Source organism: Misgurnus anguillicaudatus, chromosome 8 (genome assembly GCF_027580225.2).
Source record: "Misgurnus anguillicaudatus chromosome 8, ASM2758022v2, whole genome shotgun sequence".
Classification (NCBI taxonomy): domain Eukaryota; kingdom Metazoa; phylum Chordata; class Actinopteri; order Cypriniformes; family Cobitidae; genus Misgurnus; species Misgurnus anguillicaudatus.
In genome coordinates, this window is record NC_073344.2 from 15,512,084 (window position 1) to 15,536,838 (window position 24,755).

At 37.8% G+C, this 24,755-nt stretch overlaps 1 protein-coding gene across 6 annotated transcripts; it reads left to right on the forward strand.

The window, feature by feature from the left end:
* The first annotated feature begins 498 nt into the window (after positions 1 to 498).
* On the forward strand, positions 499 to 22,107 carry LOC129449962 (uncharacterized). Of its 6 annotated transcripts, XR_012370750.1 has the most exons (14): positions 499 to 2,662; positions 6,500 to 6,539; positions 6,622 to 6,730; positions 7,986 to 8,384; positions 10,393 to 10,520; positions 10,602 to 10,703; positions 10,827 to 10,883; positions 11,973 to 12,981; positions 14,838 to 14,987; positions 15,819 to 15,989; positions 18,843 to 18,893; positions 19,403 to 20,246; positions 21,198 to 21,292; positions 21,386 to 22,107. XR_012370750.1 is itself a non-coding variant. In XM_073870388.1 (12 exons), exons 8-12 carry the CDS (start codon positions 12,849 to 12,851, stop codon positions 19,513 to 19,515), a joined length of 618 nt encoding a protein of 205 aa, XP_073726489.1. In that variant the 5' UTR covers positions 499 to 2,662; positions 6,500 to 6,539; positions 6,622 to 6,730; positions 7,986 to 8,384; positions 10,393 to 10,520; positions 10,602 to 10,703; positions 10,827 to 10,883; positions 11,973 to 12,848; the 3' UTR covers positions 19,516 to 20,247. The 6 variants fall into 6 exon arrangements, 1 of the variants encoding a protein (XP_073726489.1); XR_012370747.1 differs by having other exon boundaries at positions 21,198 to 22,104; XR_012370748.1 differs by having other exon boundaries at positions 10,405 to 10,520; positions 21,198 to 22,104.
* Positions 22,108 to 24,755: the final 2,648 nt, after the last annotated feature.

Here is a 24,755-nt window from a genome sequence, read left to right on the forward strand (position 1 = left end):
CAAATTATAGTTTTTTACTTTTATATCATTAACACTTTTATGTCCTTAATAAAAAGGTTTTACAGGGGGCATATCATGAAAATCTGACTTTTTCCATGTTTAAGTGCCACAATTGGTCCCCCAGCGCCTCCACCAACCCAGAAAACGTGCGAAAGACCAACCCAGCAAATCCGTCCCGGCAAACCATGCTCCGCAAGCACGTGAAAAATAGGTCACCGAAATGTGGCTCCCCCTGTGATGTCAGAAGGGGATAATACCGCCCGATAATCTGCATTATCCAACCACCACACTGCCATTTTGTGCAGAGATCAACTCATTTGCATTTTAAAGGACACATCCAAAACAGCACATTTTTGCTCACATACTCTGGGGACACAAAAAGATTTATTTGACATCACAAGGGGAGCCAATTCAATTAGCTATTCTTCCACATGCCTGCAGAGCATGGCTCACCAAAAACAAGCTACTGGGCTGATCTTTTACATATTTTCTAGGTTGATAGAAGCACCGGGAACCCAACTACAGCACCCAACATGAAAAAAGTCTGATTTTCATGATAGGTCCTATTTAAGACCTATAAAACGAGTTTTTCACCTTGAGACTTTAGGACGAAGTTTTAAGAAATCCTCAATGATGAAATATATGAATAGAAAATATCCTTTTATTTAACTGAAATCACAAGATTTTAAAATGTTTTTAACCAATTTATAGAGTTTTCACTAACTATTATTTTGATAATTCAGGATGATCAAGCAATCTGATATTTTTTTGTAATAAAAATAGACCTAAGGGAGCAAAAGCTTTTAAAATGACAATCTTGTCTTGATGAGACAATAATAATTGGTGCAAATAAAGTATCAAAACCCAATAAACACATGGTTTTATTAAACAACAATGCTAAAATACAGTGATGAAAATAAGTATTTGAACACCCTGCTATTTTGCAAGTTCTCCCACTTAGAAATCATGGAGGGGTCTGAAATTGTCATCGTAGGTGCATCATGTCCACTGTGAGAGACATAATCTACAAAAAAAATCCAGAAATCACAATGTATGATTTTTTTAAACTATTTATTTGTATGATACAGCTGCAAATAAGCATTTGAACACCTGAGAAAATTAATGTTAATATTTGGTACAGTAGCCTTTGTTTGCAATTACAGAGGTAAACGTTTCCTGTAGTTTTTCATTTTTTTGGCCCACTACTCCACACAGATCTTCTCTAGATCAGTCAGGTTTCTGGCCTGTCACTGAGAAATAAAGAGTTTGAGTTCCCTCCAAAGATTCTCTATTGGGTTTAGGTCTGGAGACTGGCTATGCATGCCAGAAACTTGATATCCTTCTTACAGAGCCATTCCTTGGTTATTCTGGCTGTGTGCTTCTGGTCATTGTCATGTTGGACGACCCAGCCTCGACCCATCTTCAATGCTCGCGCTAGACGTGACTCGATGTGGCGCTGAGCTGCGAGTCCGGTGTGCGACCCAGACAGTTATATCTGAAAATGTGTTCGACAAATGCATCTCGGACGGCTTGGGGGTGAGTAAAACATGGATTTAATATCATTTTTGGCCAAACTATCTCTTTAAAAAGTGACACAAACCACATTTTTTTGTGATTTTAATTTTACATTTTTATCAAACTACTTGAGACTTATTGCTTCATGTTTACATTATTTATTTTGTGAAACATTAACATTTTTATCATTTTTTTAATAAAATGATTGTGCATTGCATTATTTTTTAATATTAAAATATATTTAAACTGCTATAAAATGTCTTCTGTTTAATATCTTCACCTCCAGCAGCGATACTTCAGTGACAAAACTCAAGCTGTCCCATTCAAAACAAGACCCAAGACCAGGCCTCTATCTAGACCAAAAAAATGACAGAGTTATATTTATTTTTAATTAAGAGGTTAAATCTGCAGTTTTTTGAGCGTATCTGCGTGCGTGGAATATGGAAAGGCCTGCTTTTTATCCAGACCTTGACGCTTTGTATGGTGCTGCGCAGACCTTGCCCTTATGACGTCAGAGTATCGCGAGAGAAATGGTAAAGGCGGACCATTTTGTAACATTTCGACATACTCTCGCGGTACTCTGACGTCACATCGGTCTGACAACGGTCGGAACGGTCTGCGCAGCCCCTTTGATTCTTTACGGTAAAATACAAGCAACATGAGAAGTGGTGAGGTGGTTCTTCTCAGTAGAAAGTAAAGGTACGCTTGAAACCCTTATATATAACTGGTTTAGTTACTTACATCGTGTTGCACTTTCACCACCGCTAACAATCCGAAACATCGCGCAGACGTGTACTCGCTCTGTAGTTTGTAGCTCGCGCTCCGGCTAATGTAAACAACTCCACCTTCTTTGATTTGATTGGCTATCGCATCATTTTGATTTTGACAAGCACTGGCTGCTAATTGAGGCAGACAGATAGAAATAGGCGTTGCACAACATTTACAGTTATATATTAGGCAATTATTATTCCAATAGTGATTGCTATTACACACCAGGCAGGGGAATCTTAATGGTGGGCACGGGCCTGCGTGAAAAAAATGGATTTGGTCGTAAGAGCGTGAGAAATGGGGTCAACTGCGTGTGCCCTGCCATGTAGGAGTATTTTCTCAAGGCCTGCGACTGAGGGTCATATTTCTCATTTCAAAGGTATGTAACTTACTCCGTTTTTTATTAACATGACTCTGACAAACATCAAAACACAGTTTGCGTTGGGCACCAACTCCCCGGGGGCCACCATCTTGTTTGCTCAGAAAATAAAAACGTTTCATTCTGTTTAAATACGATTCACAACAGCATACATAGATACAAACAAAGTGACGTTACAGCATTTTGCGGTGAGTAAGCAGATGACGCGACATCCCCGCACCAAAATTGCTTGGATTTATACCGTCAGATTAGCTTTGTCACATTAAATTAAACTACAGATGCAGAAATGCACTATATAATTACATATTTGTATATATTTAGTTTGTGTTGTTGTCAAATACAATTATAAATGATAACAACAGCATTTTTAATAAAGTTTTATTCTCACACGGTTTCAGTATAAAATTTTAGCTCGCATTGCATTCTGGGTAGTGGCGGCCATCTTATGCTTTGTGTACACCTAAAGACTTTGAAAAGATTTAGAAAAGACTTTATAAGATTATCAGCTCACATCTAAAGACTTGGGTTCACAGTTTTTAGTCTCAGACTAAAGATTTTACAAACACTGAATCTTGTAGTGACACTATTTACAAGACTACAACAAGATTATTTTAGCTTTTTATCATCATGCTCAGCAGTGATTTAACAAAAATGTATGCGCGTGTCCATTGTGCTTTCACACCAGCTGCGTTTGCAGCGCATACTGTGCAGTTTACAGTTTTTCTCAGTCGCTTTGGTACATTTCTCAGATCAGAATTGAAATTCTCAAAACTACTTGTTCATTTATCACATCATTGTGTCACTTGTGCACATCAAAAAAGCAGTTTCTTATTTCTTTGAACAAGTTACACTGAAGTCTTCCTATACCTCCTGACCCAGCAAGCGTGTTTGGCTAACAAGGCTAAATTTGGGCTGCCAGTGAAAGTCTAATATTATTAGATATTAGTTATATTGACAACGTGACTAAACAATTTGACTGTCTTATCCATACACAATGACACATTGACTTGTCATTCTGATGGCAATGACATGTTCATTGACACAGATTTTGAGAGATGAATTTTGAGTAAGAGAGTGGCTTTTGCAGGTTATTCATGGTGTTTTGCTACTTGTCCGAATTGTTTTGAGAAATGCACTTACTGTTTTGCAAATTGTGAGTATGATTCGAGAAATGTACCAAAGCGACTGAGAAAAACTGTAATAACAGTATAAAAATCTCAAGTTCACATTACTTTATTTTATATGCATTAATGAGCAAAACCTCTTCAAGACGGTTTTTGACTGTCAGTGTAATTTATATAACTGTGATTTGTTTAACCCACATTGTTTTCGTGCTGTTCTGGTTCGTGTAATGACAGATATATACACAATACACAATTATAGACATAATAGCCCTTGGCACATTATTAAATCTGTTTCTCTTAAGTTTTAAGATAAATAAAAAAAAATCACTCAGTGATTGACAGCATGAAGCAGTCGATCGTGTTTCCTGTCAACAGTTTAAGCATAAGATTTAGATGTATTGATGTACGTTATCTGTTTCTCTGAACAGTATTAAGCTATATGAGGACTCATTTGCTGGGCAGAGAGTGAATGACAGCGCAGTCTTCTGGTGTTTTTAAATATTTCATTGCTTTCTTTTACATTGCTCAAAGTCATGACTGTTTGAAACACACATTTATGACATTTATGGCGTCACATGTATGACCGCACGCGTGCAGTGTACGTGCTTGTGCTTTAACTTGTTAACATGGGCGCCGATAAAAACACGCGCCGCTTACGCGTTGCTCACGCTTGCGGTGTGAAGAATGTATAAGCACATACTAGAAAACATTAGCACGTTATGCCATTCAATAGAGTGGTAGAGTATAGCATGTTAACACATACAGGCAATATCGCTCCACTTCTTTTCTTTTTCCACTCTGTCGTGGTATGAATGGCAGTTTACATCAAAAAGACACGGCTGCTCTGCCCACCGCTCATCAATGCGCTCCTCTTTATCCACGGTCCATTTTCGCCTACTTCGCGCTCGTTGTGTTTCCACGTCCGTCGACATGTTTCTTTGTTGTGAGTGACTGATGGCTTCCTGTTTCCGGAGAACGAGTTTATTGGTTGTTGATTGTTTCACGTCATGAGACTACGCTGGGACTTGCGATAATATCAAACATGTTTGATATGAAAGACTAAAGAAAGACTGGCATAAATCGGGTCGGAGACTGCAGATTATCACCTCACAGTTAACGATCGAGACGACGGGAGCGCGCCGAGACTCCAGTTAGATTCCTAAAGACTGCCGGTCTTTAGTCTGGGACTGTGAAAATCCTTTGGTGTACGCTAGGCATTAGGTGACGCGGTCGTAAGGATTCACAGCAATAGTACGGGAATAAATGGATCGAACGATGATCAAGTGTAAATTACCTCTTAAAAAATATCAGAGCGCTTCAAGCGCCTCCCTTGCAGTGTCATTGGCTGTTTATTTAAAGGAACAGTAACCACAACAATTTGAGACTGGGGCTGCGTCCGAAAACTCAAGGGAGTGACTCGTTGCCTCGCCGCCTCATGAGGAAATGACTTCGGAGGCATGCAGGCAGCTCAGAGAAAGACTTTCGGACACACTTCAAAGGCAGCGTGTTTGAAATATAAACAGAGAGCTCCTTTGTGATAACTAATTACATAACGTTATTTGAAAACTACAATACTAATTTCTCGCTAGAAATGCTATTAAAAGGTGTAAAAAGTGAAAATGTACCTTTATTTACACTAAATTTGTACTCCAGTCGCTTCCTTGGCCGCCATTTTATTTTTTCGAACTTGACCAGACTCGACCAATCACATTCTTATTGTACGCCCACGCATAGGTATCTCAGGAGACAGGAAGTAAACCTAACATTGAACATGCCTTGATGCCTTCCTGCCTTGGAAAGCTGCCTCAGAAGGCAGCAATTTAGAGTTTTCGGACGCAGCCTGGAGCTAGGGCAACCTTCCGATCTCTCTGATGAAGCCAATACGGAAGTGACTTAAACTGCAATTCATCGATTGGCCGCTTGAGGCTGGCTCCAAAAGGGAGTCAATAGACCTCCATGTTGAAAATGGCCAACTTTACAGTATAAAATAATTTGTTTACAGCCTGGTACAAAAAGTGTTTTTGGTCTGTACAGCTAATTTTGCCCTTCATGACAACTGTGAGGGGGGTGACTTTTTTCTAACTAATCTGTTTAAATTATATTAAGCCTTAAACTTCTTCATAATTAAGGGCATGACCACTTGAGTGAGGAGTGAACGGCCACTGCTGTCACTAGAATCGAGCTAGGCGGTAGGGGTGTGCCATAGCATACCGTTCACGGTAATACCGGTATAATTTTTTACACGATAAAAATGTCATATCAATGATACAGCGATGTGATGACGTATGGTGCATTTACGTTCCCTAACGCACAGCAACAACAGCTGAGAGCAAGAGCAGCATGTCAGCGACGCGCGTACAACCAAGCTTTAAGGTACGCGAGGAGGAGATAATAGCAGCAGCGGGTGATGTGAAATCATTTGGAAATCATTTTCTAAATAAACGCAACGTATAGTCCAGTGGGACTTGTATATGTTTTTCTTTTTCAAAACACATTTTTTACTGATGTGTCTTATACTCTGGAGCGACTTACGGTCTGGAAAATACAGTATTTGGTTTGTAGCTCCACCCACAGATGCACTCTCACTTTCAGTGTGAAGAGAAAAGATAGGACTTTTTCTAAGTATTAATTGACCTTTAACAAAATTCTGATATTTGTATGATATTTTTGCTCAGTTTGCTTATAAGTAACCACCTATTTTTCCCTGTGAAAGATGATACTGAAGAACAGAAAGTGAGAAGCCTCCATCTTGGGTAGCTAAAATATAGTATTTTTATTAAACTTAAATTTCCTAACAAATGTCTTTTTAATGAGTTCTCTATGTTCTTATCACAGGTTTGGAAATGCGTTACCCAGGAGTCATGAAAGTTATCTAGTACAGGAAATTCAAGCACCTTATCTTCTAAAAGATGCTCTGGTGACCAGACTTACAGGGATCTTGAGCGTAAGAACGGTTCTGTCTTTCATTTTTGGGTTAAATAATTGATCTACATTACACCTTGAATGAATTATTTGAAATGTACAGAAAAACTGCAAAACATCAGGCGGGGAAGGAGTGATGCTCTTAAATGTAATCTAACACACACAGATTAAACCCATGTCATTTTTACTGCTAATCCAATGCTCTGTCCTGTCAATCGAGCTACAAGAAAACAAAAGTCTTTATCCAAAATTACTTCACAGAAATATTTGAGTATTTGAAAAAGGCTTGGTGTATTAAGTTTCTCTTTGTTTAGACCACATGTACGTCACTTTGTGCTCTCGCATCTGTCCAAAGTCCTATCACTAGGTAGTAATCTTCATCTTGTTTATGTTTGTTAAAGATATATGCATTTCAAGCGAGCTGAAGCAAAACAGTCCCTTATGTATAACGGGACAGTTCACCCACAAATGAAAATTCTGTCATCGTTTACTCAATCTCAGGTTGTTACAAACCTGTATAAATTTTTCTGATGAACACGAAGGAAGATATTTTGAGAAATGTCCGTAATCAACAATTTGTGAACCCCATTCACTTCTATAGTAGGATAAAATAATACTATGGAAGTGAATGGGGCTCATGAATGGTTTGATTATGGACATTTCTCAAAATATCTTAATTCGTGTTAATCAGTACGAACAAATTGATACAGGTTTGTAACGACGTGATAGTCAGTACAGGTGAGATTTTTGGGTGAAATATACCACTGCTTTGACACGTGTAGCCTTCTGTAACAACACTACACAAATGCATTGAATTGTATGTGTGTATAAATGCAGGTTTTTACAATCATTAAGTATTCCTTTAAAATAATTAGGATTATGATTTCTACCATAATTTGTCCTCCGAGCCTTTGCACGCAACACTGCAGAGGTGCGCTCACGAGGACTCTTTTCTGCGTGCATGTGTCTCTCGCTCTCATGGTTTTCTTGACAGATCAGTTTGAGAACCAGCCACTATAAAATAATGTGGCTACGTTTTCATTGACGAAACGATAACTAAATTGAAACAATCACATAATGACGACAACTATGACGAAAATCTTTTTATCTATGAAAAAAAAAAAAACAAGACCCTACGCAGGGCGATCTTATTAAATCCAAGTACTATGAGAGCGAATTAAGTGCATATGGTGAAGTGTGGTCTCGCAGTACGTTGATGTCAAATGCTGAAAGCCTTTCATTACGCTGTTATGCTGACTAAAACTTTGTTTTCTCAGATGGTGGAGGAGAAGTTTCACAGAGCCAGTAAAGAAGTGGCTAAAAGGATCGTTATGATGTCGGATGCCAGATCCACCTAAACCTTTATCTAGAGCAGTGTTTCCAAATCCTGGTCCTTGAGTGCCCCCTCCTAGAGGGTTTTATATGACTCCTTATTTAAAACACTTGATTCAACTCAACAGCTTGTTAGCGAGACATGTTAACCATTCTGGAAGGAGGCTGTTTGATTGTTTTAAATAGGGAGACATCTACTGCTTTCTTGAGTGGGTGCTTGAGGACCGTGATTGGGAGTGACTGTTCATGACGAAGAGGGAAAGATCCTATTTCATCAAAGCTAAAGAAGCAGGAGACTTGGGACACAAGCACAAGCTCACTCCAGACATGGTTTCAGCTTTCAGGTCTGTATAACATTATATACAAAATCATTAATTGTATCTGTAGACAGGGCCGGAGTGGGACTCATTTTCAGCCCTGGAGTTTCATGCCTTAGACCGGCCCACTTTAGTTCACGACTGACTATTAAAATAATATATTTAAACCCTCAGTAGTATAAGTCTGCAGTAGTGCACTCTCTGCAGCCTTGCAATTCACTGTATTTTTCAAATATATAATTTCATATTCCGTGCAAATGCAGTAAACAATTATAATTTTTGCCATAATCATGCAGCCCTACCATAAGACCATAATATTACTAAAGTAAACTTATTTAAAAACTAAAGGAAACAAATGTGTTTGTGTTTTCCTCTATATTTCTATTTCCAAAAAATGGTGAGTCTTGAGATTAACTGTTGGGTTGATAACGTTTGGAAACCCCTGATATACAATACACAAGCAAGATTTATCAAGTATGCATTGGAAACAAATGGAAAAAATCTGTATCTTTTTTTTAGTACTTAGATCATGTCTATTGCTAAATAACGTAGGCCTACATGGTGTTAAAAAAAAGAAAACATCATGGATATACTTTTGAAACTACTTTTTTCAAATAAACGAATGAGTTTTGCATCAAATAGGTTTTTGTTCCTCTTGCAATAAACGATGAATAATGACTATTCATAGAGAATTCATCTATGACTTGGATAAAAAAATACGTTTTGTAAATTCTTTTCCTTTTAGAGGCCAGCCCGTTTTTATTAAGACGCGCTCAAGTTGATTTAAAATATATAGACGCGCGGCCGGCAAGCGCACTCAAAAGACGCGCTCAAGTTTATTTTAAATATAGACGCGCGGCCAGCAAGCGCACTCAATATAGACGCGTCTGAAACAAAACTCGTGTTCAAGTAAGCGCTTTGAAAACCAGAAGACAGCGGCACGTCCTGCGTTGCATGCGTTTTAGATGTCAATGAACCCTAATGCAAGAATTCTTCCAATAAGTGGTCGGGACTCGGGACACAATCAACTTGTGCATAAAGCGGTGGGGACATTTCTCACCCGCAAATACGCGTCATCCCGGTGGCATGACAACACCGGCCCTCGTGGCCAAAAAAACCAGACCGGCCCACCGGGAATCCTCCCGGTTCTTTCTATGGCCAATCCGGGCCTGTCTGTAGAGTTTAGGGGTAAAACATTGCATTAGCAGTGCAAAAGGACAAGTGTTCGAACCCAGGGAACACACATGGTGATAAAAATGTATACCTTACAATACACCAGAGGCCATTTTGGATAAGCATCCGCCAAATGCGTAAATGTAACTAGTCAAAGCCAGATCATTTCAGTCCTAACCTGTTGTTGTCACATCAAGTTTTCAATCCATAAATTTTTCTTGGAAATTGAGCCCTCTCCCATCAGAGCTATGGGAACACAAACAATTCTGGTCTGATTGGCCGTCACCACTTTACAGTTAATGATGAGAACTCCTTCACAAAGACCATTAAAGATCACATAACACACACGATTTCTGCCACTCTCATGTTAATCTTGGTTATCTATAGAGTAGTATGTCATCCTTCATATTTCCAAAGAGTCTTTTGTGTTGTCAGATTCATAAAAGACAGAACACCTTTTCCAGGTTTTTTTTTTTCAGAAAAGATGATTCCTTGAAGGCGTACAGTGGGCGGAGCTAAAGAGTTACGAGTACACACAGCCTTTGAATTGTAATCCAACAGCTGATACATCAAATAAATAAAGCTTAAATAAAAACTGTTTTTTACATAACCTTGGCTTACAGTCAGATGCAGCCATCGGCCCAGAAATACTCTTGTCGCATGCTCAATGGCTTTTTTGACATTATGCAGGATTACAACTTTTAAACGGTGTCAATAAGTCAGAATGCATGAAATGGCGTTAAACCCCTCCTTTAAGGACACTATCTGGAATGACCTCTCAAAAAGATACCAGGTGTTCAGCGTAATCATATTCTCACTTGTTTTTAATTAGGATTATTTAGGGACTCATACTATGTTTTAGTCTTACTTGCAGGTTGACAGCGTCAGACAGTTTTTGGAGGAGGGCACAGCGTTGGATGCCAGATTCAAGTCAAAAGTGTCAGATGAAGTGTGGTACAGACTGGAGGAGGAGCTGATATAAATGAACAGGTGTTAACCATTATTAGTTATCTAACTTCTCTTCAATTGTCGATATCAATATACATGACCCTCATATTCTATTCCATACAGGTTCAGGGCCAGCAGATGAATCAGGGGCTTAAAGAGAGAGCAGATGACCAAGATGACTGCATATCTGATCAAGACATCTGTGCATCTGCCAGTGAAACAGTGGTAAGAAAATATAAAGGCATTCTGTTTTTTCCCCATTTAATTATTAGTACAAAATGAACTTGTTTGCATGTACCTCAATAGTGATATATATTTTTCTTTATTTCCTGACCTATTTGTTCACAGAAGAGGCCAAAGCTCTCTGCCCTCAAGGAGCTGTTTGCTGTAGAGGACAGAAATAAAGTAAGAAAAGAGACCACCAGCACTAATAAGGCACTACAGATTACTTCCATCTCCTCAGTCCTCAGCGAGTCCAGTAACCCTGGTGGTGTGACATGAAGGACACAGCCAATGCTTTTTTTGATTTGGCTACAGGGTATCTCTGTGTGCAAGCATCATCCACACCCTCAGAGCTTGCATTTTCTACTGCATTGAAAATGTTTTAATGATACCTAGCCCTATATCAGTGTTTCTCAAACTTTTTCAGCCCAAGGACCACTTTATCTTCCGATTTTTTTCTGAGGACCAATTACCAGAATCCTACTCTAACATGCCTCCAAAAAAAACAACAAAATAGGAAGGATAAGCTAAATTTAAGTGTAATATGCAACTGTTTCAAGTCAAAAACTAATTTTTTAAACACAAGTGCAATGATATTTTCATAAATTATTATATGAATTTTATTTCATTATAAAAAGTAAATGTGAAATGAGTTGAAGCTTAATATGAACAACAAACATAACATGTGAAAAACAAAACTGAAATAAAACATAACAGCCTAGGTCCCACTTAATGTCATTCCAAAGAGACATTAGTTTAAAACTGAGTTTTTGTGTATATGAAGTTTATGGTTGTAACTATGGTAACAATAAAATGCTGAAAAAAATGTTCCCCTTAATGTCCAAAATCACTGAAATTTCAGAACTAATATTTATGTGGATTTTAGCTGCTTTCAGTTTACGCTTGATCTTTTCTTTTGACTCCTCTTTGGTTTAGCCACCGATCCATTTTTACGTTATTAAAACAGAATGGCAAGAACTGATATCACAGTTTCACAAGGGCATTAAAAATTTATTTAAATAAGTGACAATTTTGTATAAACACTTGCCTAGTTTAGGTCATCTTTTGGCAGACCACTGGGGGGTTTGGCGGACCACTAGTGGACCACACTTTAAGAATTACTGCCCTATGTAAATGTGAAGTAAATACTTGCTTTTATATTATTATATATTGATGGATTTTTTTGTCTGTAGGTACAGAGTAACTAGTATCAGCTTAGTAACCACTGATTAATCTAAATGTTTTCAACTTCTCTTTTGTGTTCTTTTGTAGATGTTTTCATAAAACATCATAAGGTGGAAACTGTTGGACAGTTAGGACAGGCTATGAATTCTGAGATGGCAAAGAGAAAGGAGACATAAGCCTGCCCCCAATCCAATTTTATGCTTTGATTTTATATCTGAAGTCTAGTATTTGTTGCTGGCTGGATTCATGTTGTTAATGTGCAGTTAATGGATATACTATATATGTGCTTAACGTATATATTATGTGCATAAATGTATACCGCATTGTTTGTAAAATCTGATTTCAGTGCCCACTGATTTATTGGGGGAGTGTGATGAAAATTTCGGTCAAATTAAATTATTTGAGTGGTGTTTATTTGTGGGAAATTTGTTTACACTGTATGTGAAATATACTAGAGGGGCTTTCACATACATTTTTAAATAGATTTACATATAACAACAAAATAATATGTTGACAAGTACTAGAAAGAAATATATATGGTCATATATTGCAATATAAAACCATATATTTACATAGAAGGTTATCTACGTGTATTTTAATATAAAAGTAATGAATAGATGTAAATATATTAATTATAATACATAAGATATTTTAACGTAGTTGATTAAGATTGACACAAAGACGTCATAAATGTTCTGTCGTCATAATACATGATCTGTTGTCATAGAGACGATGACCTTGATGTGTTCCAGTGTGTGTTCTATATTTAAATTATTTGTCTCTCATTGGCCAAGCGAATGGAATGTTTGACGTCACCGAACATATAAAAAGGCTTGCCCTGACATGTTCCCTTCACACACTAGTGATTCTCTAAGCGAAAGCTGTTGAAAACCACTACTACTCTTCTGACTTTACAGTCTTTACAGACTTTACAGTTATTTAATAGACAAAGATATTTTCAACATGTCTGAGTCGAAGGAGGATATCGAGACCAGCAGCGGTGGTACTCTGCGAAAGCAGAATTCTGCCCCTTCAGGTTCTCGGGTAACCTCCGTCCCTCCGCGGGTTGTACCGGATGTGGAATTGAGCCATTCAGGTCAGTAAATATTATTATTTAGGCCCTTTCTCCATCCGAAGGTTGCAGTTACGAAGGTCGCATATGCAGGCTGCACATGTCTGGTTTATTTAAGTTAACTGAGCATTGCATTCGAAAGTCGTAAACATATTACAACAATTTACGATTAACTGAAAATAATAGCCAACCTTATAATTGTTAATATTCTGCAAAAAGACGGTTTACGTATGCAGCCAAATGCGACCTCCGAAGGATAACTACCTTGAACTCATTAACCTTCTGATCCGCACGGTCACTATTAGTCAAATTTTGGGTTTGTCAGCTCATTCGGTAGAGAAACCCCAAATGCAAAAATATACGATGCGCTATACAGACGAACGTTGCTATTTGCCTGCATTGTTGGTGGAATTAAAGACTCATTTACGTAAATTATGCATGAGGCGTTTTGTTGTTGTTGATTTAATATGAACTGTGTCTATTTCAAATAAGGATTGATGCGAATGTCTGTTTCTTTACACGACCCTGCCGCTATATGGCAGAGATGATGTAATAACTTTTCCAAGTTTAGAAACCGACGCATTACTGAATGCGAATTAATTATTCGACGCATTACTTAAGTTATTAATTAAATATTGCTCTCTAAATTATGAAATCAGGGTCATAATAAGGTAAACTTTACATTTTTATAATGTTACGCGTTCATTTTTGTCAGTTTTTTTTTTGTTATGAACAAAGCAGTGTGTGATTTATCTTTGGACTCGTCGCGCGCGTGCTTTTGTCTGGTGCGGTTTCTGTCAAACGCAATAACTGACATATTGCCAGACATATTTATTTGTCAAAGTGCTTCCATGATGTTCTCGTCAATGTATTGTTTTTTTCAAGCGTGTTATGCGCTTTGTTGTGATATTTCAGCATGAACTAATGAAAATATATATGGGATCGGTGGTAAGATTAAATGACGTCACTGGAGTTTTGGTTTAGGTGAATGGCTATTTTGAAAGGAGGGGGGCACGGGGCAAAAAAAAACCCGAAATGCGCGACCTGTTTTTTTTTTACTGCTAATTTGCACGACGCCTCATTTTGTATCACCATACATTCAGTTCATTCTTTAATGGGTCTACGTAGCCCAAACACACTTTAATAAATCTCACTCATAACCTCGAAAAGAGGACTGACTTTCCTCTTTTATCACACTACACGTTCATCTAACTCACGAAGCTTGAGGGCCATCTAGTGGTGCATTAATGTAAGGACATTACAGCGTGTAAATCAATCCTAACTATAGTTAGCTGCTGCTGACCTAAGATCAGCATAGGAAATGTATATGGCTAATTTAAAGGACATCTATATTTTGCTCATATTCTGTACCTTTTGATGTAAATGGAGTCTTTTAAACGATCTTATGCCTAGAATTAGTGAAGGAGGTTTGCATGATTCTTTGGTTCATAACTATTGTGAAAGTTTGATCAATTGTGCATATTGACATTCAATAAATGCATACAGAGTTACAAGACCATCACTACTTCCGGTTCATGGTGACTTTCAAGGGCCCTACATTGTGTTTATCCGGGCCTGCTAATAAGAACACAAAAATCATTCATAGTGATCAGGACACTGGGTTTAAAGTGACAGCACATTGTTTTAGGTCCGTTAAATGGAGGCTTGTAACTATTAGCAGATAAACGCTATGCTAACTTGTTTTTAACGTGTTCTGATGTTATAAACACTCATTTGTCAGCTTCCTGCAGCCTCGCGCCCTTTCCACTTCTGTCATGTGCATTAAAAAAGTGCCAGTTATAAAATTCTTCAACTATTTATCCACAATGTGAAAATACCATGTTAACTGTTAATGTGTTTTTTATGTCTGATCTGTCCAGGTGTAAGACAGAAAAAGCTTACATTATCTGAGATGCTCGTGATCGCCACGCGTAAAATTGTAGACAGACAAATGGCCACTTTTTACTCGGGTGAGGAGCAAACATTGGCCATTCCACATTGGTTGAGAGATATGGAGCGGCGCCGTAAAGGTCAGTCAGCACATCATTATTATGAAACCTCAAATTTAATGAAAAACATTTGACACATTAACTTATTATATAGATAATAAAACATACATGAAGTTACTGTGTACTTGTCTTGGGTCTAGCATAGCATGAGGGCGGTGTTTAGTATTTTTGGTGTTTAAATTTATATGTATTATGTAATTATGTTTTTCATGTGAAGTTTTTAAATTAAATTAAATATGGTTCACATAGTTTATTAAATTAATAACAGTGATGTATAAAAAACATTGTTTGTGTGTATGCATCAGTGGCGGGCGGTGACTTCTCTTCCGAGGGGCACAAATTTGAAATATGTGTTTGGAGTGTCTTGTGTTGCTCGTCATGTCAAAATGTGTGTTTGTTGCGTCGTGTGGGCCTATGTGCATCGTGCGTCATTTCAAAATACGTGCCTGCTGCACATGCGTTAAAAGGGTTTATGACAAAGAGACGCTTACGTTCACAAAGTACTCGCAAGACACCAACTTAAAACTAAACTCTGATTACAAATGAGATTAATCGAGTATCTGGCAAACGCCTTTGAAGCGTCTGCAGCAGACAAGTATTTTGACATGACGCGTTATGCACATACGTTCACATGACGTGCCGAACACATGACGGACTAAATACATGTTCGCATTGTTCGCCCTCGAAAAAGAAGTCACTGGCCACCACTGGTACACATACATGTCTTATGTGATAAATTTTTGTTATTACTATTATTACAATGTTTGTGAAAATACCACAGTAACTGAGATCTAACACATTGTTACTGTATTAACAAGTTTATAATGTGTTCTTTGTGTCCGGTCTGTGCAGCTGATGGACTAGATAAGATCACGGGTTCGTCAGCTGAGGGGCACGTAAATGTTGTTGAAAGCAGTGGGGAGCGAGATGATCAACGGAGGTTGTGTGTCTCTGCCCCCGCAGTTTTGGAAACCAGGTTTGTCCTTCCTGGGGCAATTGAGGATGAAGAGTGGGTCCCTGCAGGTCAGTTTGTTACACCAGTGGTTCTCGGGGTTGTGCCTGGGGGCCCGCTGCTCTGCACATTTTGTTTGTCTCCCTTATTTAACACACCTGATTCAAATCATCGGCTCATTGGTAGAGATCTCAATGAACTGAACTGATTGTGTCAGATGATAGAGACATGCAGGGTGTGCTGAGCGGTGGGCCTTGGGGAACGGACTTGAGAGCCACTGTGTTACACTATTATGACGACACATTAAATATATATATATATATATATATATATATATATATATATATATATATATATATATATATATATATATATGTATATATATATATATATATATATATATACACATTATAAAACCTATTACATAAAAATGTCATATATGTTAATGTTACATGTGTGTTATTCCACAGTTTATTCTTATTGTAAAATGTGGAAAGATTAGTGTTGTAAAATTATATATATATATATACCCACACAGCAAAAGGACTCCGTGGCGGATTAGCCGCGGAGGTATCGCGGCTTCCGGACCGGACCCGTGTCGGCGTCCACTTGCGCGCAGTGACAGATCCACAATGAAGGCGGATCGCAGACCCGCCGTTGCCTCGCGCTGCATCCGCTCCGCAACCGTGGCGCAAATTGATTCATATATCCGCCGCGGACCCGCAACTGACTCATTAAAAGTCTGACTCGAGCTCCGGGACGGATCCGCAACGGATGCAGACCGGAGCTACTGACTTCGGAGCGGTTCCGTTACGGATCCGCTCCGGAGCTTATTGCTATCAGGACCGGGTCCGTTTTGGACCCGTTTATCTCACTTTCAAATTCAAAATCCCTTCTGTTCTTACTGTAGGATAAAATAGGATAAACTAAACTAACGGATAAAACCAAAACTATCACTAGGCCTGGCTACTGCAGCAATATAGAACCTTAAATCTGCATTGCCTTGTATTTTTAACCTAACAATATTGTAAAAAGGCCTAACAGAAAAGTTTCACTAAAAGATATCAATTTAATGTACAAAAGTAATTACTACTACTCAATGGAAATAAAAAATTGCCATTTACATTTATGGACAGTTATAGGTTATAGCATATTCTGTTTTTGTTAAAAAAATATTCTTTTTGTGGTCAAAACCTCATTTAGTGCTTTATAGGCCCAGGTCAATACAAACATAAAATACTTGATCTATTAGGCTACAACTTCAATGAAATGCTGCACTATGCACAGCTAAAACATCTGACAATGAATAACTGCAGAAAGACAAGTTGTTCAACAAAAATATTTTTATTATTTAATCATTTCTCCCATTTCACGTCTCCTCGTTGCCAGGTTGAACACAGCACCTGTAATCAAACAGACAGATGTTCATGGTATGTAGCATTCAAAGTCAAGTATGCTTATCATAGTAACGCCACCGAATGAAGTAAAAGTACATTTTTTTCACTAGAAATGTACTTGAGTAAATGTAACCTTAAAAATCACTTTAAGGCTATGTCCACACGAAGCCGGTGCATTCCCTATCTGATCATTTTTTTTCCTTGCTCTAAAAAAATAATCCGTAAACACAAAACCACTGAAACTGACTGAAAGCGGTGTAGTATATATGCCGGACCAGTATGGGGCGCTGTACTTCTGCCACAGATACACTATACACGGAGAAGAAGACTTTGAGCATGCGCATAACCAACGTACGGTGTTGTCCATTATCGCTTGTTGGTCACCACAATTGCATAGAAGCAATAGATTTTGCTGTAATAAAGCTAGTAGGCTTTAGTAGCTTCTGTATCACGAACACAATCACGTAGTCCGCCGTTATTGTTGTTGCTGTTACGTGTGACGCTTCCGACACGTGATGTGATGACGTTTTCGCTTCACAAAATATACGGATTGGCTGTACAGACGAAACCGCAAGGGTGTCGGTTTCAGATTTATCCACTTTAGGACCCGGTTTCAAAAATAGCGGATTCAGTCTCCCAAAACGCCGGATCCGTGTGGATGAAACGCCAACACGATAACAAATTTATGCGTATACAGTGATACGCGTCTCCGTGTGGACAGCCTCTAAAAGTACTAGTTACCCAAAGCTGTAAATGGAATTTGTTACACACTTCTGGTTAAATCACCCTGTTAACAGACGCTCAAAATAACAGACGAGAAGATTATCTTTACCAACCACACAGTCGCTCTGACTGACACCTGCATTCATTTAGTCACTGATTAGGTCACATGGCATCTTGCAGCGTGACCGTGAGTCTGAACCGAGTCAAACAATGATTAAATTGCCAAAGATTAATTTTCATTATAAAGAAGATGGCAGATACGTACACTACACCAAAATTGCCAACATGTAAACTTAATAATGCACAGCTAGGGCTAAACCATTATCCATGAGTGAACATGCTAAAGTTTTCCTAATATCAGCGTCATTCCAATCATTAGTATACAGGATGATTAAAAAACAATGTTTACTGGCACAATTATATCAACAAATCAATACTTACTCAAAAGAGGGTTCAGCTCAACCGTGTCCCAGGAAAGAAAGTCTCGATTGACAGGTGTGCATCGTTTAACCGTTCAGTAAAGGCGCGTCCGAGGATCCGACATGGGTCCGTTTAGGATCCGCTGTTTGACAGTAGAATTTACAGTAGAATTTATATATATATATATATATATATAATATGTATATAATATGTATATAAGAAAAGAATAAACTTTGGAATAACACACATGTAACATTAACATATATGACATTTTTATGTAATAGGTTTTATAATGTTTTTCACAATACCATAATAACTATACAGTAACAGTGTGTTAGATTTTAGAGAAGTTTATAATGTCTTCTTTGTGTCCGATCTTTCCAGTTGTGGCTACACCTGCAGCGGCTTTAGATGAGGAGGAGAGAAGCTTACCAGGTCAGGGTATTACACCCTTATAATGACACCCCAAATATGATGTTAATGGAACTTTTAATTAAACAAACAAATGTAAAATGAGAACGAAAGAAAACAACTCGAAGGCAAAAATCTAACACGGGTTTCACATTATTTCTTAACTGTTTTCTAAGCAAGGTTTTCCTTGCAGGTTTACAAATTTACATTCGCCATTCTGGCACAAATCTCTTGTGTGGGCAGGACTTAACCATACTTTAATCCCATTGGATAGTGAGATTTGAATTGACAGATCTCTGATCAGGAATAAGGGTGGGACAATAAATCGATATGCGGATTTATAATTGTCTGTCTTCGTGCGTTACAAGAATCCATATGGTGGCATCAAATATCGATATAATAAATTAAAAAAACATGACTGTACATTTATTTCCCAGTGTTATTACTTTATGGGTTTCCAAAAAACCCATATCGATCGGGCTGTAATCTGGTGGTAACATCTGTTGTTCATCTTTTCTATTTTTGTCTTTCAGAACCAAAACCAGAAGGCCGGAAGAAAATCCGGGCTTTCATGCGCAGAGCATTGCAAGCAATCAGAAAAGCTTGTTGTTGCTGCGTAATTGAGGATAACGTGGAGCCATTTTGATCCTCAGGTGCCCGTATAGACGAAGCTGATGTAGAAAGGTTCTGGTATTAAGCAAACGGGTTTTTAAGAACCACCCTATTGCCGGTCAGGTTCGTCATTCCTTGGATATATCAGCTTTCCAAGAAGCAGCTGATCATATGGTCCATTCGACCATCGCCCATGTGCTCCGGCAGATCAGCTGATTTTAAGTCGGGTTTTTCTTACCTGCACCCAGCTCGTGATAAAACACTGGCAGTATAGTCCCTTCGGACTCGAGCCGGCGAGCTTGTTTTCCTTGGAAACATGCCCGTTCCAAGAAGAGGATGATCATAAATGTGGTCTATCGACCACGGGCGTCATGCTCAACCGGATCATGCTGATTAGTCAGTCAGGTTTGTGTAACCTGCACCCATCTCGTGAAAAACACTGGCAGTATAGTCCCTTCGGACTCGAGCCGGCGAGATTGTTTTCCTTGGAAACATGCCCTTTCCAAGAAGAGGATGATCATAAATGTGGTCCTTTCGACCACGGGCGTCATGCTCAACCGGATCATGCTGATTGGTCAGTCAGGTTTGTGTAACCTGCACCCAGCTCGTGAGAAACACAGGCAGTATAGTCCCTTCGGACTCGAGCCGGCGAGCTTGTGGAACCAGACTATTGCCAGTCTGGTTCATCATCTTTGGACATAACAGCTTTCCAAGAAGCAGCTGAATGGTCAGGTTCATCTAGCCTGCGGTCAAGCGATAGTGATCGTGAGTATAATGTTATTGTGTTCTGACCTTTATTGTCGGCTTTATTTTTTCCCTTGTCAACAGTTTCTCTGCTTTTTTTTTCAAATCTCTGTCCAGTTTTTGTAATACATGCATTTTAGGGGTGTCACGATTCGTTTCTCGATTTTTACTTCTTTTTTTCAGACAAAAAATGCTGTGCCTATTATTATTATTATTATTATTATTATTATTATTATTATTATTATTTTTATAGTTTCACATTAACATCCACATTGTGTGCTTTTCCTCGCATGGGGGGTTTGTGGGCTTCACTACGCGAGAGAGCTTGTAGAGAGAAGATTCCTTCTTGCACGCACATGCACTTAATGCACGCGTCCTGGACTCCTAGCATCTGAAATAACCCAGCGCATCATAAGCAGCTGCGCTTCTCTCTGTCTCACGTGCACGCGATCTCGCATCTGTCTGAAGTCTAAACATAAACAAAAGTAGTAATCCTTAAGTATTTGTTCAGTTTTAGGCGTTTCATGCGAGCTGAGGCAAACTATCGCCTCTCTCAATATCATGCACGTGCAGAGAGCTGCGCTCTGTCCGAAGTCAGATCTTTAGGAAGTAATCCTGTTTATGATATGCATTTCAAGGAGTTGTAGCAATACATTATGATCTGCTCTTTATTGTCTGCTTTAATTTTCTCCCTTGTCGACTGTACTTTATTGTTTCAAATCTCTGCCCAGTTATCGTAATAAGTGTGTTTTTCCTTTATATTGGAAAAGTGTGCTTTTCCTTTTTATTGTCCTGATTTGCTTAATCAGCTAGTAGCTGATTAGCATTTTATGTACTGAACAACTCTCCATTATCTGCACATACTTTAAATGAATATTTATTTTTGTCTGTTATGTTATAAGCAGCACTGCCATTGGAGTTCATGTGAGACAAAACAATTCTTGTGTTCATTTTGTACTGATTGTTTTTCAGGAAAAATGTCATTGCTTTATGAAGTGGGAAGACAGATTGGAAGAGGTGCCTTTAGAAAAGTGGATGAGGGGACTCGCAAATCTGATGGCATGAAGGTAGAACCGCTCTTATCAAATTGTTTTGCCAACCCTACATTATATATGACTTACATATGATTATTTCTCTCTTGTACGTCACCATCTGGCAAGGAAATCTGCACCAAAATATCCTCGAACCCGAGGACATTGAGACAAACAGACCCAGTTCCGGCCGCCGTGGAGGTCAACACACACCACTGATCTACTGGGCGTCCTTTAACGTGATGCCCAGCCGATGCCTGACCAACGACCACCGGCGGAACCTGTTTAATCTCCTCATCCGTTTACATATATCTCCCAAGGGTTTTTTCCCTCCTAGGACTTTTTTCCCTCCTTGCAAAAAATTCGGGAGGTTTTTCTCCTAGGGGGGTTTTTCAACCCGGGGAGTCAGCCGACATTGGCTTAACATAGCACCCTCTTCAATACGTTACATTATTAATACGCTCGCTTGTAAAGTTTATTCATAGCCGCTGTATTTTGCTACTTATATTGTCTGTCGAATTTTCTGTGTTTTTTCCTGTTTCTATTCATGTAAAGCTGCTTTGAAACAATTACAAATTGTGAAAAGCGCTATATAAATACATTTTCAATTCAATTTTATTTTGAGTTTGAAAGATTTAATGTTTTTAATATTTTACCTATTTATTGACTTAATTTATTACGGGGGTTTTTTGTTCTTCTGTCAGTGCAGCATATTGTTTAATATAATATTAATGTACATTGTATATACTACACCACAAAAGTATTTTTATAAACTTTTTTATTAGTTCTTGTTAGGTTTTTTTTGCTTTAAAAGCATTACAATAAATGTGATGCCTTTTATTTTCAATATAATGCATATTTTTATTAAATATAATAAACACACATAAATATGAAAAGCAGTTGTTTTGTTCTTTTTATTATCAACTTAATCCAATAAAAAATAAACATTTGTGACAAACAGTAAGAAAGTAAACTTTACCGTTTCACAGTACAATCCATAAAGCCACAAAGGTTTAAGAGTTAATAACGAATAGTATTTACGTCACTGTTCAAAATTGCACACTTATTTTGGTTTTCTTTATAGGGAACAGTGAACGGTTTCAGACACAGTCATTGATTTCATTGTAGGCTGGAAGATGCATTTGTCTTTCTGTGAAGTCGATATATCTTAAGCTTCTGTAGGCGCTGAAGCACGTTGGTACAAACACTTAACACGTGTGTGCCATTTAAAGGATTTGTCCACTTTCTTAAAAAAAATCAAGATAATACACACCCAATGTTGAGCGTTACACGGCTGGTGCAAGAGGAGAAGTTGTGCTTTAAAAGTACATCTTTTTTCATTTTTCTTGCCAAAAATGGCAATGGTTTTGCTACATAAGACCCTTATGCCTCGTTTGTGATCTTTTAGAGCCCTTTGAATCTGTGTTGAAACTGAAATTTAAACCGAATTTAAACAGTAAATAAAATAAAACAGTTTTTTATTGAGTAATCCTTTAGGCCAGTGGTTTTCAAACTGGGGGGCCGCGAGATGGTGCCAGGGGGTCCCAAGTTTTATGACATTTTATAAAATACATTCATTTATCATGAATTCTTTGTAATGAAACCTAAAAAGTAATAAGCCAACTAACCAACAGCCCTACTAGGTATAATTTTATATGTTTTGTTTAAGTAAAATATTACATTTTAAAACTGTTTTTGTCATAAATTTCCTTTTGGGGGGCCGCGAAAAAATGCACTGTACACAAGGGGGGCCGCACGCTGAGAAAGTTTGGGAACCACTGCTTTAGGCTGACTGTCGATGTGAACCCCCAAATATTTATAAGACGCAACCTGTTTAATCTCTTGGCCATAAACCACAACAGAGCTCCTAACCCATACTGATCTGGGGTCTGCATTGACCTCTTCTGTCTTCTTTACCATTAATCTCCAGATAGTGGTGATCACTTCAACTCACAAACTCATCTACAACAGCTTTATAATAAATCCTGCTATCTGTCAATGTCTGTGCAATAATATGGTGTTATCTAAAAGTCATACGCAGTCCTAGGCATTCGGAGTACGACCGGTTTAAGATGGCGGCCGTATTTCTCAGTCCCCAGTGGCCAATGGGACATCTAGTTTCTATATATCTATGATACGGAGAAGTCTAATTTTCACTCGCTCTTGCAGTACTTTGACGTCATCCAACTGTCAGTTCTTGTTGGGCCGCATGAAGTCGAACACAACTACTCACTTACAAACAAAGGAAATAAGGTTTTATATAATCACAAGTATTCTGATTTTTTAACATTTTAATTTTCCTTTCCGCAAGTAATAATGTCAGAATTATCTAAGATGACCGAAAATGTATCTCCATAGTATACACATTTTCCTTTCTTCGTTCAATATAAATGGTTACGGTCTTTCTTTATGTCAACATGAAATTGCATTCTTGGAAAAAAATATTAAAAATAGTTATTTAATTTTAATATAATTAAAATAAAAAAATTACAATTTATATTGAAATTTTTCTTAACTATATTGTATATTTTAATCAGATTTCATTTATTTCTTTCGGAATGTCCTAATGCCCAAACAGTGATTGAATTAAGCACCAAGAAATTAGGTTTATGACTCGAGTGAGACCACAAACTTTCACGATAGACTCTTGAGAGAAAAACAATAGCATACAAACTGTATTATGGCCCATTAAAGGCAATAACAGACTTCCAGGCGGCATGCCTTTGTGGATTGCATTACTTAATAATGCACCTCACTTAATCAACAACAAAAATACCGTGATGATTCTAATGTGAAATAAATCGTTTCATTGTTAAAAAAAATAATACAGCCTCTAAAATGACCTAAATCAGCTAATTCCTCATACATATTCTATTAAACATAATGTGGTCACAGTAACATTTTTGAAAACAATGATTTCCTACATTATGATGCTTTGTGGATTAAAATTAGTTTATAGCAGGTGAACTAGATATTATGTAGAATCTGAAACTGACTTTTTCGTTATTTGCAAACTATCCATCCTAAATGTATGTATGATAAAATATAGCTTTATATAATATAGCTTTACTAGATAATAAAATATTATATTAAATAATTTTCCTATTAAATACATAAGATCTGCTGTATAAAACTCTGAAGTAATAATTTCTGAATTCAGTGCCTCACACGTTCCTCTACTGGAGAGATGCACTAACCTCGTTTAACCACTAGATGGCGTAAACAAGCAGAGATTAGGGGAATTTATACAGTCGAAAAAGTGCTTACAAAACGGTCGCAAGTTTTTTGTTCAATTGATATTAGTAATGTTTTTATTTAGCATCGACACCCATAGAACACAAAAACTGATTTAAAGTAAACCTTGCCCTGTTTAGTCACTCAAATTGGGTAAAAGCATGTTTCCCATCAAAATAATGGCAACTTTCATTACACATTTTAATTTTTAAACATATTAATTTATGCATCTGATACCACTGACAGACATCACTGGATCAATCAT